Genomic DNA, 18,735 nt, shown 5'->3' with positions numbered 1-18,735 from the left:
GCTGCTGTCCTGTGTCCTATTAATTAAAAACAACAACATGGTTGTGGTTTCTAAAGGCATCACATCTAGTTCGGTCTTTAGTGTAGTATGAAAACAGCCAGAACTCATCTGAACTGAGCTTGGTTTAAAGTCTCCCATGGACTTTGAGATATAAATTGGGATTGACATCTGAAAATTCAGCTTGGCTGGGTTTCTGCGGGAAATATGCAAGGGAGAAAGTCAGAGACCTCTCCTTTTCCACCTGCGGTGTGGGCCTGGCTTCCTCTTGGCTTCACAATTTGCATGACATATGTACATACCATTAGCAAACTAAATTCTGGTTCAGCCATCAGTCTTTCCCCTCCCTCTCATCTACTTCATAGAATCACAGAATAGTAGAGTTGGAAGGGGCCTATAAGGCCATCGAATCCAACCCTCTGCTCAGTGCAGGAATCCACCTTAAAACTGGCTACATTTTCCTTTTTTAATTTATGTTAAGTGCCACGTTTGTTAATTCCTTTTTTCATCATTTGCCCAGTTTAAAAATAACCTTGCAAACATTTTTAAAAGAGTTGAAATATTTCTTTGGCGATTGGCAGGGAGTAGTGGGTTTGTGACATGACTGGCAGCCACCAATACATGCTCTCCAAAGACATAGTATCTTTCCCATTCATTATCCTCTGCAATTAATAATCAGCACAACCAGGTTTTTAATTCTGCATCTTGAAACACGAGGTATCGTTGTTTGGAAAGGAAAGGAACCTCTCGTGCAAGCACTGAGTCATTGCTGACTCTTGGAGGGACGCCAGCTTTCACTGACGTTTTCTTGGCAGGCCTTATAGCGGGGTGGTTTGCCGTTGCCTTCCCCGGCCATTATTACCTTTCCCCCGCTACCTGGGTACTCATTTTACTGACCTCGGGAGGATGGAAGGCTGAGTTGACCCAAGCCGGCTGCCTGAAATCACCTTCTGCTGGGATCGAACTCAGGCCATGGGGAGAGTTTCAGCTGCAGAAACTGCTGCTTTACCATTCTGCGCACAAAGCTGTAAAACCTCTTCCATTCTTATGGAATGGAATTATGCATTCCATATTCTCCTGGTGGCTACAGATACTTAGCAATGTTCCACCCCGGACCTTAGGAATTAGAATAAAGCATCCTCAATCACTTTCCCGTAGGCTGCAACACAGACCTTAATGTATTAGATCAAAGTGATAAGAAATGAAAATAACATGAAAAGCTTGACGACATTTTGTAAAAATAAACAAAAATACAAGTATAAATGTCGAAACAAAGTAGCAATTGAATGTAAATACCTGGCAGGACAATCACGGATGTTGCAAGGCTGGTAATTTACAACAGGCTTCTGACTCTCTTCACATAAGGACTTGTTCGCCTTTTGCTCTTTCACGCTCACACAGAGCAGTCTCCGGAGCTGGGTGCCTGAGTTCCCACAAGTAGCAGAACAAGGATTCCACTCCCCAAGCTCCCATCTATATTCTGTTAAAAAGAGGGTGGGGGGAGAAAGCAACTGGTAAACAAGATCAAGGGCTATGGGTTGCATCTCAAATACATCTACGGCTTCAGGATACAAGGATCTGCCTTAGCGTGAGTCAAGCCCTCCATTCCTCACGCCCAGTACCCTCCATTCTTTCCATAGCCTCAGGTCCCTCAAGATCTTTCCTAGTCCCCTGTTGAATGGGGATGTCTGGGATTGAACACAAAACTTTCTCCATACAAAGCTTGTTCTTCACTTACTACAAAGTTCCAGGTTTTGGAGGGCCCTTAGGCAAAACACCCTCCCTAAGTGAGCCTGTTCAGACAACACGCTAAGCCGTGGTTAAGCTGCTAACCCTTTTGCAGCTCTCCCACACTGGAGGCCTTCAAGAGGCAGCTGGACAACCATCTGTCAGGGATGCTTTAGGGTGGATTCCTGCATTGAGCAGGGGGTTGGACTCGATGGCCTTGTAGGCCCCTTCCAACTCTGCTATTCTATGGTTCTAAGTGGTTAGTGAGCACATTTAAACCTTGGTTACATAGCCACCGTCCTTAGGATTGGTTCACATGACACACTAAGCCATGGTTCACATGGCATGCTAAGCCATAATGTTTAGCTCAAAATGTTTAACCATCTTGGTTCAGTGTGTTGTCTGAACAGGGCAGGTGTTTAGTTTAAAATGCTTAATCACCGTGGTTAAGTATGTTGTCTAAACAGGGTCAGTGACTCTACCTTCTCTCCACCATTGCTACCAGATTCTGTTGCTCCTCCCCATCTTCTTCATCAGTGCTCCCGTTTGCTTGCTTGGCAGGCAGAGAGCTAAGGAGAAAATAGGCTGTGGCATCTCCTGATCCTCCTTCTCACCACCTCTGCTGTCTGGGCTAAAGCGAGCAGCAGATGAACAGTGAGTTGCAAGGGTGAAGAAGAGGAGCAGGAGCAGGGGGCTCTTCTCAGTGGGCCCCTACTGGGATGCGGGCCCTTGACAAGTGCCCGACCATACCTACCTTTCATGCTGTCCCTGGCTAAGCAATGTCCCCCTTCTAATCCCAAAAGACACCCTAAATAGTAGATAAAGCTTCAAAGAATGTCAACATGTTCAGAGGGACAAGCTGGATTTATAAATAGAATCTCCCACATTTATTTATTTATTTTTATTATTGCATTCATATCTGGCCTTTTTTCCTCCAAGGAACTCAAGGCAGCATACATAATCCTCCTCCTCTCTATTTTATTCTCACAACAGCAACCCTGTGAGGTAGGTTGGGCTGAGAGTCTGTGACTGAACCAGAGTCATCCAGTGGGTTTCCAGGGCTGAGTGGGGACTAGAACCCGGATCTCCCAGCAACCAGTCCAACACTTTAGCCACTACACCACACTGGCTTTAACCGACTAGCAGCCAGGGGGAAGGCACCATCTGGATCAGGACCATGGTTCTGGGGGAGGATGGTTAAAATCCCCTCCCCACCGACCTGATCTCTATTGCACAGGAATAAATCCACAGGTATCACAAAGATACCTATATGTTTTACCTGCAGCACAAATGGAAGCCGGGGATGGGCGCAATGACTTGGGAAGAAAGAGTAAACCCACTCACTCTTGCTCTGGCATCCCAATTTGACCCCCTCCCCTTAAAAGCCTGCAGGAAATGCTATGCATGGAGCACCAATGTTTTGCTCATGCACACACAAGTGCAGGAACACAGACACGAAATCCTTTTCTGAAAAAAGAAAAAAAAATGAAATCCTACATCATGCTCCTTCCACATACTAATCCAGCACAGTAAATAAGCAGATATTGTTTTGAGTGTCTAATAGGGCACATGTGTAAAAAAGATATGCAGTAGAGTCAAACCAGCACCAATAGTGGAGGGTTAGCAACTGACGGCTCTTGGGCCAAATCCAGTCCTCAGAATGGTGCCATCTGGGAGCCCCAATCGACAACCACAGAGCCAAAACATGGGTGTGGATGAGCAACAGCTGAAGCAATGGGCCTCTGCAGCGTTGGGTCGGTGGATCGGCAAAGCAAGAGTTCGATATGGCTGCAAGAAAGGCAAATGCTATTTTGGGCTGCATTAATAGAAGCATAACTGGTTCCTCTCTATTCAGCCCTGGTTAGGCCTCATCTAGAGTATTGTGTCCAGTTCTGGGCTCCACAATTCAAGAAGGATGCAGACAAGATGGAGCGTGTTCAGAAGAGGGCAACCAGGATGATCAGGGGTCTAGAAACAAAGCCCTATGAAGAGAGACTGAAAGAACTGGGCATGTTTAGCCTGGAGAAGAGAAGATTGAGGGGAGACATGAGAGCACTCTTCAAATACTTAAAAGGTTGTCACACAGAGGAGGGCCAGGATCTTGTCTCGATCCTCCCAGAGTGCAGGACACAGAATAACGGGCTCAAGTTAAAGGAAACCAGATTCCGGCTGGACATCAGGAAAAACTTCCTGACTGTTAGAGCAGTGTGACGGTGGAATCAGTTACCTAGGGAGGTTGTGGGCTCTCCCACACTAGAGGCCTTCAAGAGGCAGCTGGACAACCATCTGTCAGGGATGCTTTAGGGTGGATTCCTGCATTGAGCAGGGGGTTGGACTCGATGGCCTTGTAGGCCCCTTCCAACTCTGCTATTCTATGATTCTATGATTCTATGATTCTTACCCTACCATCATTCGGTGCTACCTTTCAGCAGGCGTATCCTGCACCTACCTCATCCCACAACCTCTTAGCATCATTGCATTAAAATAAAACAAATAAAAATCTGGACTAGTTGAATAACTGCTGCTGAAACAAAGTGGAAAAACACTTCCCTGTCAGGGTTGGATTTTCATTGTCCAGATTTTTGAGGCAACCAGAGCTGAGGCAAGTCTTGAGGAAGATTGCATCAGGCTAAGTCATTGCATCAGCCAGTGTCAAGGGTTAATTGACAGCTGGGGTATGGTGTGATTGATTGATTGATTGATTCATGTGATCTGCTGAATCTGTACTTAAAGAGTGTCTGTACAGTATGTTTTTTCTCTCCTGTGTGATGTATTTCTGAACGTGTTACGTTTCGTGAGTATTGCCTATATGTCTTGATCCTGTAAATATCTACCTCAAAGTAAAGTTATATTCGTGTTTGCTAAACTTGCTGCAGGTGTATTATTCCTAATCCTGTGGAGCATTATTATTCCTGCTATAAAGCTAACTCAGTATCCTGGAAACATCCGCGAAAAATCTGCTATCTACAGGCTTTGCTTTCAACTGAGCTGTGTGAGCCAAAGAGGAGAAGTCAGTAGCTTCTAACAGTTTTTTCCAAGCTCAGTTTGTTTGCAATCCCTGACATTCCCTTGTGGGGAAGAAGATGCGAGGGAGACTGGAGCAGGCAGGGACCATCAGACCCTGCTTCAGTTGGAAAACACCACCCCCCCCAGGGCTAACTGCCATTTTCACCCTGTGGGGAAGAAGAAGGAGCTGTTGATGTCCCCAGGGAAAGGTTTCATCTCTCTAATGAATGTAATGTGCCAAAGGTTAAAGATGGCTTCTCTGCCAAGGGTGGCTACATGTGGCTATATGCCAGATTTGCATTCCTTAATGGTGGACAGCAGACAAAGGAGAAAACTTTCGACCAATAGAGCATCGAATGTAACCTATGACTCGTTGAGATTGTGCACCTTAACTTGAAAATGGATTAAATGTATTCTCCAGCCTCGTGTGTTTGATTGGCTATTAACGCGCCGGGGAAGCGGGCCTTTAGATCCCTGGTTGAGGGACAACACTGTTGGTTTGCCCCTCCATTGGGAGATGAGAGGACGAAACAGGGCCTTCCCACCAGCCTAAACAGTCTCCTTAATTTCTTTTTATTTTCTCCCTCTTCCCTCCCCATCCACTTTTCCTTGTGTGTCATGACTTTTTTAGAATGTAAGCCTGAGGGTAGGGACTGTCTTCTTTATTGATAAATTGTAAGCCGCTCCGAGAGCCTTTTGGCTGAGGTGCAGGATAAAAATATTCTAAATAAATAAATAAATAAAACACTTGCTCCCAGCATCTCCGCACCTCTCAAATCAATCCTGTAAACCAGAGAGCGATGGTGTCTAGCAGTAAAAGACATCATCATCATCATCAGTATTGTTACAGTTCAAAATGATCCCATCCTGGCTCCTCACAGACATAATTTGTAAGACGAAGTACTATACAATGCTGACAGATTTTTAAGCGATCACAGGGGGGCGGGGTTTGAGGGGGGGCAATGTTGGTCCTGTAATATCCAAGAATAATTGATCGCTCCCAGCTGTGCCTACAGCCGCTCTCCCACAGCACATAATGAATTCTTTAGCTTATTGGGTTTTCAGCGTTTCCTTATTACTCCTGGCTTTCTTAAAATAATACAAAAGAGCCCCTTTCAAAGCAGAAATGGTTAAAATTTACGGAGTGCAAGCGGGACTGAAAGACTATTATTTATTTTGCCACGAAGGCACGGCACAGGGGTGCTCACTCACCCACCCACCCAAGCACCTACAGTGCAAAATTGAACCCTTTAGCAATATTTTAAACATTTACAGCACTTAAATAACAAACTTCCTAGATGTGCACACACATACACACAAACTTTCCCAAACCAGCTAATTCCCAGGATTGGGAAAGAAAAGCGCATTGCAGAAATGCAGAAAGAGTATTGATGCTGCCTCTTCAAACGACACATAGTACCATCTTTTTAGGGACTAGCACCACCCTTGAAGACCAAGGACTAATGGGTTCCCTAATGACCCCCTAATTCCAGCATTTCGTCAACCACCCTCCTTATAGGTCCCATTCAGAAGACACCTTAAACCATGGTTTTAACCATGGTGAATAAAGCAAAAAGGCTTTATTCACAGTGGTATAATAATAATAATAATAATAATAATAATAATAATAATAATAATAATTTATTTCTTACCCGCCTCTCCATTTTGATCGAAGCGGGGAACAACAATAAATGATAAAATACATAAAACTGAATTAAAACATAATATACATTGTTAAAAACATCCTAAAAAACATCTTAAAAAGCCATGGTTTAAGGTGTCTTCTGAACAGGGCCTGGCTTTCTGGCTTAATCGCCATGGTTAAAGCCATGGTTTAAGGTGTCTTCTGAACAGGGCCTGGCTTTCTGGCTTAATGGCCATGGTGAATCGCCACACGTGGGACTCAGAGGCATCCTTAGGAAATGAAGATGGTAGGTGGCTACAGGCTTGTGTTTTCATCTGCAACACACCCATTTTTGGGTGGTACCCAGGTCAGTTTCTCAAACTGCCAAACATGCCCCTGTGTCCAAAAAGTTCACCTACTCCTGCCCTAAAGTATAAAATCAGAAAAGAAAAGAAACCCCTCTCAAGATACTTCAAGAAAAAATAAAATTAAGCGTTACGTCATAGAATTGTGTCATAGAATTTTCAACAAACCTTCCTTCTTGACATTTACCCAGACAGACAACGGCTTGGCATTTGACGAAGTCCGACACATGTATTGTCCAGCAAACTGGCCAGAGATAAGGTGCACCTCTAAGATGCGCCCCCGAACCAGGATCCGGGGATTGAAGTCCTTAATTTCTTCAATCGGTTGATTTTTGAAGAACCAATGAATTGTGTTCTTTGTCGTAGGTTGCACAGGACAGCCTAGAAAGCAAGTATATTTTTTAGCCAGTTTTCCCATTATGTTAAGATCTCATTCTTAAAACATCTATGAATTTCGGAATTGCAGTTATTCTTGCATGTGCCTTTTTCAGGAAGGTGGAGGGAGTAGCCCACCCAACCACACACTGTTTCAAGTGTGTTTATTCATGTGCCAGTCCAAATATCCCCACCCACCACCAAATCCATCTGCAGATTTTATAAATACTTGCATTGATGATACCAGATTAAGTGGCCTATTCGGCAGTATCAAAATGTAATGAATGAACTAAATGTAGGCCAGCAGTGGGCGGGGCCAAAGCCAACGGTGGGTGGGGCCAAAGCCAAAAGTTGCAGAGCAGTCCTTTCTTCTCTCTCTGCCACCCACTTTCAGCCCCATTTTCCCATTTCTTGTCATAGCCATGAAATTCGGCCGGATGCTGCACGTGCAGAAGTTCTTCATTGTGTCTTAGCAAATTGCCATTATACACAAACACAGAATAAAACACTGTGCAATTTAAAACTCCACCAACAAAACATTAAGAGTTGAATAGTTTTCCATACAGCTTTTAGACTTCGTGGCACGTATCTGTAGAGCTCTGACAAGGAATTTGGCAGTTCTAAAGGATACATACTTCTCAGCATCAGTATTCATGTAGCCACTGTTTGCTCACTGCTGTCTTAAAAGCGGTGAGCTTTTATATTGCAACAGAGCAGTGTATTTTAAGAGCCTTTGTTGCGATTTTTTCTTATTTAAAAAAACCCTCATAATAACCAGAGGTACAGACGCACCTAAGGAAGAATACACATGGGCTGCAACATGGGTGTTGGGGTGCAGCAGGTGTAGGGGGCTGACCCACTGAAAGGGTGTCCCTGTACCAATCTAACAGGTACAAACATACTGAGTCATACCTATCCGTAACAGTTCCCCAGGCACCACGCTAACGTTGGTACCGATTCCAGAGGCCATGAGGACACGTTTTCGCCTACTGTTGCCGGATGATCCATTGTTAGGCTCCTGAAACCTACGTTCTGAAAAGAAAGGGAAGGGAAAACTAAGCATGACAGCCCAGTGTTTCCCAGGTATAAAAGTGGTGGGATATTTTAACCAGACAACCTGACGTTTGAATGCTCCTGTATAGCTCTTTGGATCCTGATCCATATTTTTATACCATTTCTCCTTCCTGGTGCAAAGTGGTGGTGTGGGGAGTGGGGAGGTCAAATGTGTCCACGATGATCTTATGCTAACCAAGGCCTTAGCTAGACCTACCTCTTATCATGCAACGGAGGAGAGAAGATCTCGTGGTGTGTTTAACGCGAGATCCCTCCTTCGTTTCCACGTGAGGTGCTGTGACCTCAGGAGGAGAGGCGTTGCGCCTGCCATTTTTATTTTTTAAAGAAACAGCAGCGAACGAACACTCATGTGCAAAGGAGGGATGATCCCTCCCTGATCCCGGGATCCCCTTTGTGTCATGTGGACACACAGGGATGATCCCGGGGTTCGCCCTAGGATAAAGCCCTGTCTAGCTAAGGTCCAAGCTGTTTCCCCAAACTCCTTTAGAAAATGTCTTCGTAGAGGGCTGGATCCAGGTTTGGGGGTGGGTGAGCTGGTGTGGCCCAGCCATTGCAGCAGGTGGTCCCAGCTACTCTATCTCACCCCTTCATCCAGTGGTGTAGTGGAGACAAGGTTCACAGAGATGCAGTGCCAGCCCTTTTTGTATTAGCAGGGATGCTGTCTGTGAACTCTCTCTCTCTCTCTCTCTCTCACACACACACACACACACACACACACACACACACTGAATCTATAAGTGTATTCATGTTATGACTCTATGTTTTCTGGTAAGCAGATCTAGAATGAGAGTGATATGAGTGATGGAAGTAAGCTGTATTTGCATATGTGAGATGATTGGCCGAGTGAGTAGGGGTGAAATGACCTGTGATATATAAACAGGGAGCTGTGCTTGTGGAGTTTAGATAGGGTTTGTGGAGTTTTGAGATAGGGCTTGGGAAATGAGAGACAGAGGGAATTGATAGGGTTGGTGAAGAGATAGATAGGGAGGAGACAGATAGTGACCTGGATTTGTGTGTATAAGATTACACCAGCCAGTGTGGTGTAGTGGCTAAAGTGTTGGACTGGGAGTTGGGAGATCTGAGTTCTAGTCCCCACTCGGCCATGGAAACCCACTGGGTGACTTTGGGAAAGTCACAGACTCTCAGCCCAACCTATCTCACAGGGTTGTTGTTGTGAGGATAACATGGAGAGGAGGAGGATTATGTACACCGCCTTGGGTTCCTTGGAGGAAAAACGGTGGGATATAAATGAAAATAAATAAATAAAATAAAAAGTGGCAATCGAGTATGTGAATGTGTGAGAGGATATATGTGTGTGCGTGTTTTATAAGATCCTACAACTGAAGCTCATGGCTACCCAAAAGGCAAAGAGATAAGAGAAAACAGTTCAGAATAAAAGCAGTGTGTCCTCACATCTCACGAAGTAAAGGTCTTGGATGTGAGGTAAAAGTCCTGGTAGCAGCATTACTGTTGCCTTCTGTGGGAAAGGACTTACAGAAAAGGTATTCTCACTTGCAAATAAGCAGGAATGCCACACAGCCATCGTTTGCCACCTCCACCCCCTGAAGATGCCCCCTCCTTCCCTCTGAGCTTTACTGAAATCCTCACAGTAGCTGGGAGCAGGGGAATTAATTCTCACAGCAACAACATATCGTTCCCTGTTGTAGCGCAGGGATGGCTTGGCCTTGAATGGACAATTAAGACACATTCACTTGTGCTCTTGGAGATGAAATCTGCCAGAACTGGTTTGTTGATAATGGATTAGCCCAGCTGCCTGAATTTTGGGACTCGCTTTGCAGGCAGTGATTGGCTATGGGGGACTGTCATGTTGAGCACCTCCACTTCCCAAATTCACCACTACTCCACTGCTTTCATCATATTAAAACCTGCTTTCAGCAGATGGGGAAATGGCTGGAACTTTCCCTCAGATGGAAGGAGGAGAGAAGGCAGCAGAAGCGATGAAGCGGAATCATGGGGGACCCAGTAAAAGCATGGTTTAGATGGAAGGGATCAGGGCCCTCAGCAGCTGCCCAAGGGCGCCACATGGCACCACTAGTCCTGAGTACTTGCCAAGCAACTGAAGAACACTCGTGGCTGTGGCTTGTCCAAGGGCGTTGGTGGCTGTGCACGTGTAAGTCCCAACATCTTCACCTGAAACATTCCTCAGGAGTAAGGAACCATTTGCGATGGTGAAAACATCATTTCTTGGGGAGCTTTCATTTCTAAACCAAGTAATCTCAGGTTGGGGAAGACCTGGGGGGGGGGGAAAGGTAAGATACAAAAAAGTATTTTCAAAAGGCACGTCCTACATTGGTGAAATGTACACATTTTTATTATGAAATTGGGTGGTGGTGGTGGAATAGGTAGGGATGACAAATTGGCTAGTCACAGCCTGTTAAAGGGTATTTGGTTGGTTAATTGTTCACTGTGCCTTTTAACTCACGGGGCCTGTTCGGACAACACACTAAACCATGGTTTGGCCACTAACCCTTTTGCAGCAAACGGTTAGTGAGTGTGTTTGAACCATGGCTGTGTAGCCACCATGGTTAGGAATGGTTAACATGACATGCTAAGCCATAATGTTTAACTCAAAATGTCTAACCACTGTTGCTTATCCTGTCATCTGAACAGGGTCACCGTCTTCAAGTACACTTACGTATTACCCAAAGCTCAATATAGGTGTCTTTTTGAGACATTGAAGGGAGTGTGAGATAACTCACACTGGCCCAAGCTCCTGTTCAAAGGGAAATTGTTATAAGGAAAATACTCAAACTATTTCATTACGTTGCCTTAAGAGTCTGGCCCAGGGATTACAATACACCCCAAATCCCATTTTGCAAGAAGCGTACGAGAATGTCAGCAAGCAGTGGAAAAAGAAAAAGAAAAATGTGCCGTTCTCCAGTTTCCCCAAGCGATAGGAAGCCTCAGCGGCAGCATTTTACAGGTCAATTCATTTGTGAGAAAGAACTTAAGAATGTTTTATACTTTTTATTTTCTTTTACAAATACAATTGGAACACAAGGAAGCAGGCAAACTTCTCGAAAGATGTTTCCTTTGCACGCGCACACTGGGACAACGTGATGGGAGGCGAGAGTATTGAGTACCTAAGGCCACAATGCATTAATTTAAGTACAAGATCTGCAATGCTAACATATGCAGGGCATTTTGATATCAATCTCTGAAGGTGATTCAAACTTACCTGTAGATAGAGACTAACCCTAATATCAGTAGGCACACCTCTTCAGGTGTTGTTGAGGGAGGTAAGAACATAAGACGAGCCATGCTGGATCAGACCAAGGGTCAACCTAGTCCAGCATCCTGCTCAAGCACTGGCCACCAGCTGTTGACCAGGAACCTGCAACAGCACCTTCCCACCCATGTTCCACAGTAATTGGTGTACACAGGTTTACTGCCTCTTATACTGGAGGCAGCACATAGCCATCGGGACTAGTAGCCATTGATAGCCTTCTCCTCCAGGGATTTATCCAACCCTCTTTTAAAGCCACCCAAATTGGTGGCCATCATCACATTCTCCACACCATGCATAATTTTGTACGCTTCTATCAGGTCTCCCCTTAGCCTCCTTTTTTCTCCAAGCTAAACAATCCCAGCTGTTGTAACCTTCCCTCATAGGGGAAACGCTCCAGCTCCTTGATCATTTTAGTTCCCCTTCTCTGCACTTTTTCCAGCAATACGACACCTTTTTTTTTTAGGTGTGATGACCAGAACTCACCAGGTCTTCCTGAATCACTCCTTCCACACCCCAGAGTTCCAATAGGTGACAAAAGTTGGCTCCAAAGGGAATGAGCTCGGTAGTAACAAAATGAGGAACTGGACAACACTGAGCCTGACATATTCACCCATCTCTCGGGCTGAGACCTTTTGCATCACCTCCTACCTGGCCTTTTGACTGCAGATGTCAGCGATGGAACCTGGAGGTCATCACCATGAAAAGCTATAGTTCCTCCCTTCTATGAAACCTAATTATTAAGCCAGGCCAAACAGTCCTTTTCGTTTTTCGTTTTTCAAAAACAAAAAGGCGATTTCTTCATGATGTGGAATGATCCATGAGAGAGGAAGTTTAGCATCTCAGTCAGAAGCTTAACACTTTTCTGTCCACACCTCCGGTTTTCTTCTCAGTATAATGAAAACCAGACTTAATTTTTGGAGCTAGCTATTTTTATGGAAAATAAAAGTGCCTATCAAAAAGCCATCAGAAAGAAAATCACTGTAACGGGTGCCACCAATCTGAACGTTCTGTCTTCAACTCAAAAGCCTATTTTCTATGGGTGTTTTTTTTAAAAAAAGAAAACTGTTAAACAAATCAACAACATATTAGAAAGGACTAAATTTAAATGGCAGATACTTTAAATGTTGCAGAGAGTCAGTTTCACTCTCCTTGGAGAAGACCTCTTGAAATCAGGAAGAGATCTTACAGTTGTAGCCCAAATACTTTCAGCTAGGGTTTTGACACCTTTCCATAACTTTCTCAGCTAGAGTAAAATTCTTTAGATGTGCTATATTTTCCAAAGTACTCAGGAAGACCAAGTCACACTACAGAGAGTTTTAAGGAAGCAATGGTAAAAACAGCCTGCACTAGTTTAAATGACTGCTTATAAGGATAAAATCAGGCAGGAATCCCCTGCAGCACCAACAAAGATATTAGCAATATTAATTATAAGGGTTGCAATCTTCCTGCAGGTTTCATGAAATCAGGTTTCACTGATTTCAGCATAGCCAGGATCATAGGCTTTAGACTTGTATGGCATTTACTGAAATACCAGGAGCTGGAGTTGTACCTGATGGATCACCTTTCTTCATATGAGCCTACTCATGCCTTAAGGCAGTGTTCTCCAAACCAGTGCCCTCCAAATGTGTTGGACTGCAATGCCCATCCTTCCCATCAAGTGGCCATGCTAGGTAGGTATTAGGTCTATCTAAGCCAGGGCCGGCCCTACCATTAGGCAGAGTGAGGCAGAGGCCTCAAGCAACAGATGCTGGGAGGTGACAGCAAGGTGTTTTGAGGAGAGGGCAGAGTGCTAAGCCGCCTGCCCTGTGCCCTCTAAGCTAACCTATTACCTTCAGATGCAGTGGAGAATGTTTTGCATTGTCAGTGTTGAAGAAACAGTCAAGTCAGTGTTTGTATATGGAAGAGGGGAGGAAGCCTTTCCAAGCCCTACCTGGAGATACTAGGGATTAAATTTAGGACTTTCTGCGTGCAAAAGACCTAAATAACATTTGGTTTTGTTAACATTGCTTGTCTCAGTTCAGCATTTCAAAATTCAGTATGACTGAGGATTGGAATGGTTTTGAAAGAGAGGCTTTTCTAAAACAGTGTTCCCTAAAGAGGTGGCTTGTTTGACTTGAAGGGGCTCCTAGGTGGAAAATACAAACTATTTCATAAAATCCTACAGGATATTTTGGGGTTGGAAATACTTGAAGAATAATTAGTAAGCCAATTTCTTTCTTTCTTTATCACATGTAACATTTTATCAAGCTTTTAAGGTTGGAGGAAATTTGCTTTTAAGTGTAGTTCATTTTACGGGCTCCCTGCAGTGCCCATTTCGGGAGGAAATAAATACTTGTTTCTGTGTACATGCAGAGTGTGTGTATGTGTGTGTGTGTTTGCTATATATCAGCCTTTTTTTAAGGTAGAAAATCTTTTCTAAGGGAAAAAACCAGCACTACGATTGTTCCAATTCTGCTGTGCAGCTCATTCATTTGTTTTCTTTCATCGATACCATTGAAAATTGCACACAGGAGAAATGAACAAATCCAGGAGGTTTTTACAGGGTTCATGATATACTTCAGTAGGCAGCAGTAAATGCAAACAAATGCAAACAAAACAGCAGTATCTCACATCAAACAGACCGTGCGCTTTCTAAATTACACTTGTGTGAAATGTACACGCTGAAAAGCAAATCATCAGACTGATAAGACAGGGCAGGGAATATGTCAAGTAAATTAGATCTAGGGCTTTATCAATGAAAAGATTGGCTGAAAATAGGGCCCATTTTCAATGGCAAACATTGATTTTAAACAAAAATTATTTTCCATTGTCTTCTACAGAAAATTAGGGATACACAAATTGGTTTCTCTCTTTTTCCTCCCCAATCTAAGTCCATTTCATCCCAAACTTTGAAAAGGTTTTTAATAATGTTTGCATTACAATTTGCACATATTTGTGCATGGATTTCTCCAAATACATGCCGTGTTACTAATACAATACATTTTAATGCTAATATGCACATTTTTGTGCACTTTCCCTTAATATACACATTTTCCTACACATGTATTGATGGGAGAGCTCTATTGCAAATTTTGGAAGAGAACAAATTTCAAAGCATAAGTGAGTTGCAATTTGTATATTGGTTTGAAAATGTGCCCCCCCCCAAAAAAGTGAATTGAACAATTTCTCCCCTCTTTCCTACTGAAAAATAAAGAAATTATAGTCAATTCAAAGGCTCAGGGGTATTTAGACAGTCAAGGTAGAAATAAATATATCAAAGGAAAGAGGAACGTTCCAAAGAAAGCTAAAGTTGAACAAAATACCTTGAAAAATGTGTGATTGACTAAACGCAACACTATACCGCCAAAGGCCACTGGAGTCCTAGTGACTTAGTATACAGAAGCGCCAAAAGAAATATAAACAACAAACTTGTCTGTGCCTAAAGTGATCCCGGCGGATTGCACTTTAAGAATCGGAAACATTGGAAGTGAGATCTGGAAAATCTTCAGGAAATGTCAGCACTTGAAAAATCTAGAGAAGTAATGAAATGTCATGGGCACAATTTGATATTAATGCATTTTCCCCCTTTTCCACCAGTAGGTGGCGAACAATGCCCATTACAATTTACGCACCCGAATTTTCAATAATTATTTCAATTTAGCTCCATTAAGACTTCACTCTCTACTTGAGTTTAACTCTCATTTTTGTTTTTGTTTTTAAATGCAGTGTTCTCTACCAGGGATTCTAAAAAAGCAGAACTGGAATGTCTTACTCCATACGTAGGATGTATGCTGACTAAAAATACTACATATACTACATTTCCTATGTATTATAGAGTAGGGTGACCATATTTGGGAAACCAAAAAAGAGGACACTTAATGTGTATGTGGGGAAGCAGCTTTCTGAGTCCTGCAGAAAGTACGTTATTCCCCCGCCACCTTAAAGAACCTGATTGGAGTGGAGGAGGGGAAAGGATTTCATTCTGCACCACCACCATCCACTCCAATTGGGGCCTTTTCTATAATGACCACGCATGACCCACTTTCCCCTTTAAGACCTCAATTGGAGCTCGGGGTGGGGGAATGATGTGCCTCAAGAAAGCATGTCATTCCCTCCTGCCATGCTAATGGCAGCCTTAAAGGGGAAGGTGTGTCATTCCAGGACATTATTGAAAATTATAGAAAATCCCCCCTGACACCATGGAAAGAACAAAAACCAGGACAAATCCGGGGAAATCCTGACAGTTGGTCACCCTAGTATAGAGCAAATGTACAGAATGTCTTTCAAACCCAGGACCGAATTCCATTCCTCTGGGGGTGGGGGGTACATTTCAGGGTGGGCGGGGCCGAAGGCTAAACAAGCAAGGTCAAAAATACAAAACATGCCAGCCTATTTCCTCTTAAAGCTCTTACTTCCAGTAATGAAGTCTTAAGACTTGAAGCTGATTACTGGGAGATTCAGGACAGATCAAAGGAAGGACTTCTTCACACAGCGCAAAGTTAAACGATGGAACTCACTACCACAAGATGTAATGATGGCTACCAATTTGGATGGCTTTAAAAGGGGGTTGGAGAAATTCCTGGAGGAGAAGGCTATCGATGGCTACTAGCCCGGATGGCGATGTGCTGCCTCCAGTATTTGAGGCAGTAAGCCTGTGTGCACCAGTTGTTGGGGAACATGGGCGGGAGGGTGCTGTTGCACCTTGTCCTGCTTTGTTCATCCCTGGCCGATGGCTGGTTGGCCACTGTGTGAACAGAATGCTGGATTAGATGGACCCTTGGTCTGATCCAGCAGGGCTCTTCTTATGTTCTTAAGAGAGGCACTTCAACCTTTTACAATGGGGAGAAGACAGCACAAAAGCTGGAAAGCTCTGAACAATTGGTGGGTGGGTGGTTGAAAAGGGGTGGGGAACACCAGAGAGCCAGATTGAGACATGGGTGTGTGTGGATTTTGCCCCGGGCTTGAAGTTCTGCACTCCTGCTATAGTCACTCCTGTTGACTGATCAACAGAAGCAGAATGCAAATCTTTTTTAACATTACAAAGAGTTCCTAACGTTTATTGTGGGTGATATCAAAGGAAAATGGTTGCCGCCTTTTGTTGTGACTACCTCATGTGATTTCAGACCACATCCTGGGATCAACGTGGGCAGTGTCTGCCAGTAGAGTACGGCTTGAGAAAACGTGGCCTTCCAGATGTTGCTAGGCCCCATGTCTATCAGCTCCAGCCAGCCTGGCCAATGGGGTGGAACGTGGAAGTAGTAGCTCATCAACATCTGGAGGGCCCCGGGTACCTCAGCCCTGCAGCGGAAGAAGGTAGCAAATGCATCACACAGCTTTTTTATTATTATTAAAGATGAACAGTTCCCAAAACTGATGGATTATATTTTTCCAATGCTAATTTGTTTATTTGATCTTGTTTTTGATTTGATCACCATCATCATCATTATCATCATCATCATTGAAATCATCCTCCAAAGTGGCCAGATGATTGTCTGATTATTGGATCTGATTGTCATGACTGTATATACACTAAAGATTTTGCAAGACAGTGAGTGGGAGGAGGGTGGATCGCTAAAATGGAACTGGGTATAGAGGAGGCATAGTTGGTAGAGCACTTGCTTTGCATGCAGAAGGTCCTAGGTTCGATTCCTGGCATCTCCAGGTAGAGCTGGAAAAACTCCTGCCTGAAATCCTAGTGAGCCTCTGCTGCCAGTCAGTGTTGACAATGCTGGGTTAGATGGACCAAATCGTCTGACTTAGGGTTTCTCTAAATGAGCGATTTATTACACACTTGTGATTGGCCACTCACAGAAGTTTTCAGGTTGATTTCATGACGTATTCAACAACCAAGACATCTCCCACTGAATCCTCTGGAAATCCCAGGTTAAAAAGAACCACTTTAAAAGTGGTAATAGTAGGGAAACAGCAGGATCTTCCGCCACTAGATGGCACTGCCTTGATAGAACTCAATGGAACTGAAAGCAGAAGTATTCAATTCAAACCCCTTGTACCCCCTCTCCTCCCATGTAATGCAGCCCATAACAACTGCGCCAAAGAACCAGGAAGCACAAAAGCCTCAGGTAAACAATGTAATTTCCTTTAATGTAGTCTAAGGCAGGTTCCTATGTCACTATTGCTGCTCTTCCTCTAATAGGGCAAAAATCATGTGACTTGGCATTTCCTGCTGCAATTTTCCATTGGTATTTCCGTTTACCTATCTGAAACTAAGCCCTAAAAGATCTCACATTGGAACCATCTAGGCCTCCTTCTGTGATGAGTGAAATTCCAGTCAAGTTTGGTTCAAAGAGAGTCCTGCTCCTCTCTTAGTATAGGGTAAGCTAGATTTTATTTCTACAGTTGTCAGAAAGAAAATGAAGCAACACGTTGTAAATAAATAAGAAAGGGACACGGGGGTTGGGGGCTGCTGCCCGTCAGCTTTAATATAAGTAAGCCCCCAAATAGCACGCTCAGCTATTAAAACTTTCTGGAGCAGCGAGTCTTTTGTGCCAACGGCAAAGCGATACTAAGATTGCAAAGGCTAAAAAATGCTAACAATATTTAACACTGACCGTATGACTAAGGCAGTCAGTTGTGAGGTGCAGGTTGCAGCTCCACACACAGTTGCCAAAGTCGAGCTGGAAAACATGACTTCACCAGAGCAATACCCTCGGTACGGAGAACAACTGAGCCACATGTCCCAATATCTGTCGGTCTGGCGCCACTATTTTTAAAAGCTATAAGTGGAAATATTCACATCCATATATTTCTGTCATTATTTTTGGTCTCCAACACGTAGTCTTCTTTTTTCTTTTCTTTTTGGGTAGCAATGTAAGGAAAAATACAAATTTCCCTCCCAAAAGTCATAAAAATGGAAATGGCACCGCCGGCGGCTCGTTTCAACAATTTATTTTCAATCTCTCAGAGTCCTGGTTCTTTCCAAGTATGAGTAAGACATGGGTTTGTACACACACGAGCTGATTTTGATTAAGCATGAGACAGAACTCTGACCTTCGCCAGTGGCTGGCAAATCAACACGCTTGTGGGGTGAGGGGCAGAATGATGTTCAAAGCTGCGGGGAGATAGGCGGCGTCCTTCTGTCATGTCTCCAGGGCTCTTACTGACTTCCAAGGCCTACCCCGGCCATGCCTACATCACTTCCTGGTTTCCCTGTTGACAGGGGCAGCCTCAGGCACTTCAAACTCTCTCACACACACTCTCCCCTCTCCTATCCATAGGGAACAATTCAGCGAAGCCCTGTGTGGTTAAGGACCAAATCGGACAGGCACTGTATGCACTGTTTCAAAGTCGATGCCTCGTACCCTATAGACCAGTGGTTC

The 18,735-nt window shown here is 44.0% G+C and overlaps 1 protein-coding gene across 1 annotated transcript in view; it reads right to left on the bottom strand.

The window, feature by feature from the left end:
• The window catches only part of ADAMTSL3 (ADAMTS like 3), a 268,514-nt gene that overhangs the window by 3,892 nt on the left and 245,887 nt on the right, over window positions 1-18,735 (bottom strand). The window contains exons 24-27 of the mRNA XM_063142573.1: window positions 10,240-10,422; window positions 8,008-8,127; window positions 6,889-7,101; window positions 1,294-1,477 (exon numbers count right to left, since the gene is read on the bottom strand). Coding sequence (XP_062998643.1) covers window positions 1,294-1,477; window positions 6,889-7,101; window positions 8,008-8,127; window positions 10,240-10,422 — 700 coding nt within the window. The remainder of the gene's footprint in view (window positions 1-1,293; window positions 1,478-6,888; window positions 7,102-8,007; window positions 8,128-10,239; window positions 10,423-18,735) is intronic.

The sequence above is a fragment of the Elgaria multicarinata genome, chromosome 16 (genome assembly GCF_023053635.1).
Source record: "Elgaria multicarinata webbii isolate HBS135686 ecotype San Diego chromosome 16, rElgMul1.1.pri, whole genome shotgun sequence".
Taxonomy (NCBI): domain Eukaryota; kingdom Metazoa; phylum Chordata; class Lepidosauria; order Squamata; family Anguidae; genus Elgaria; species Elgaria multicarinata.
The sequence above is the reverse complement of the archived record's forward strand: the minus strand, read 5'-3'. Positions and strand labels throughout refer to the sequence as shown.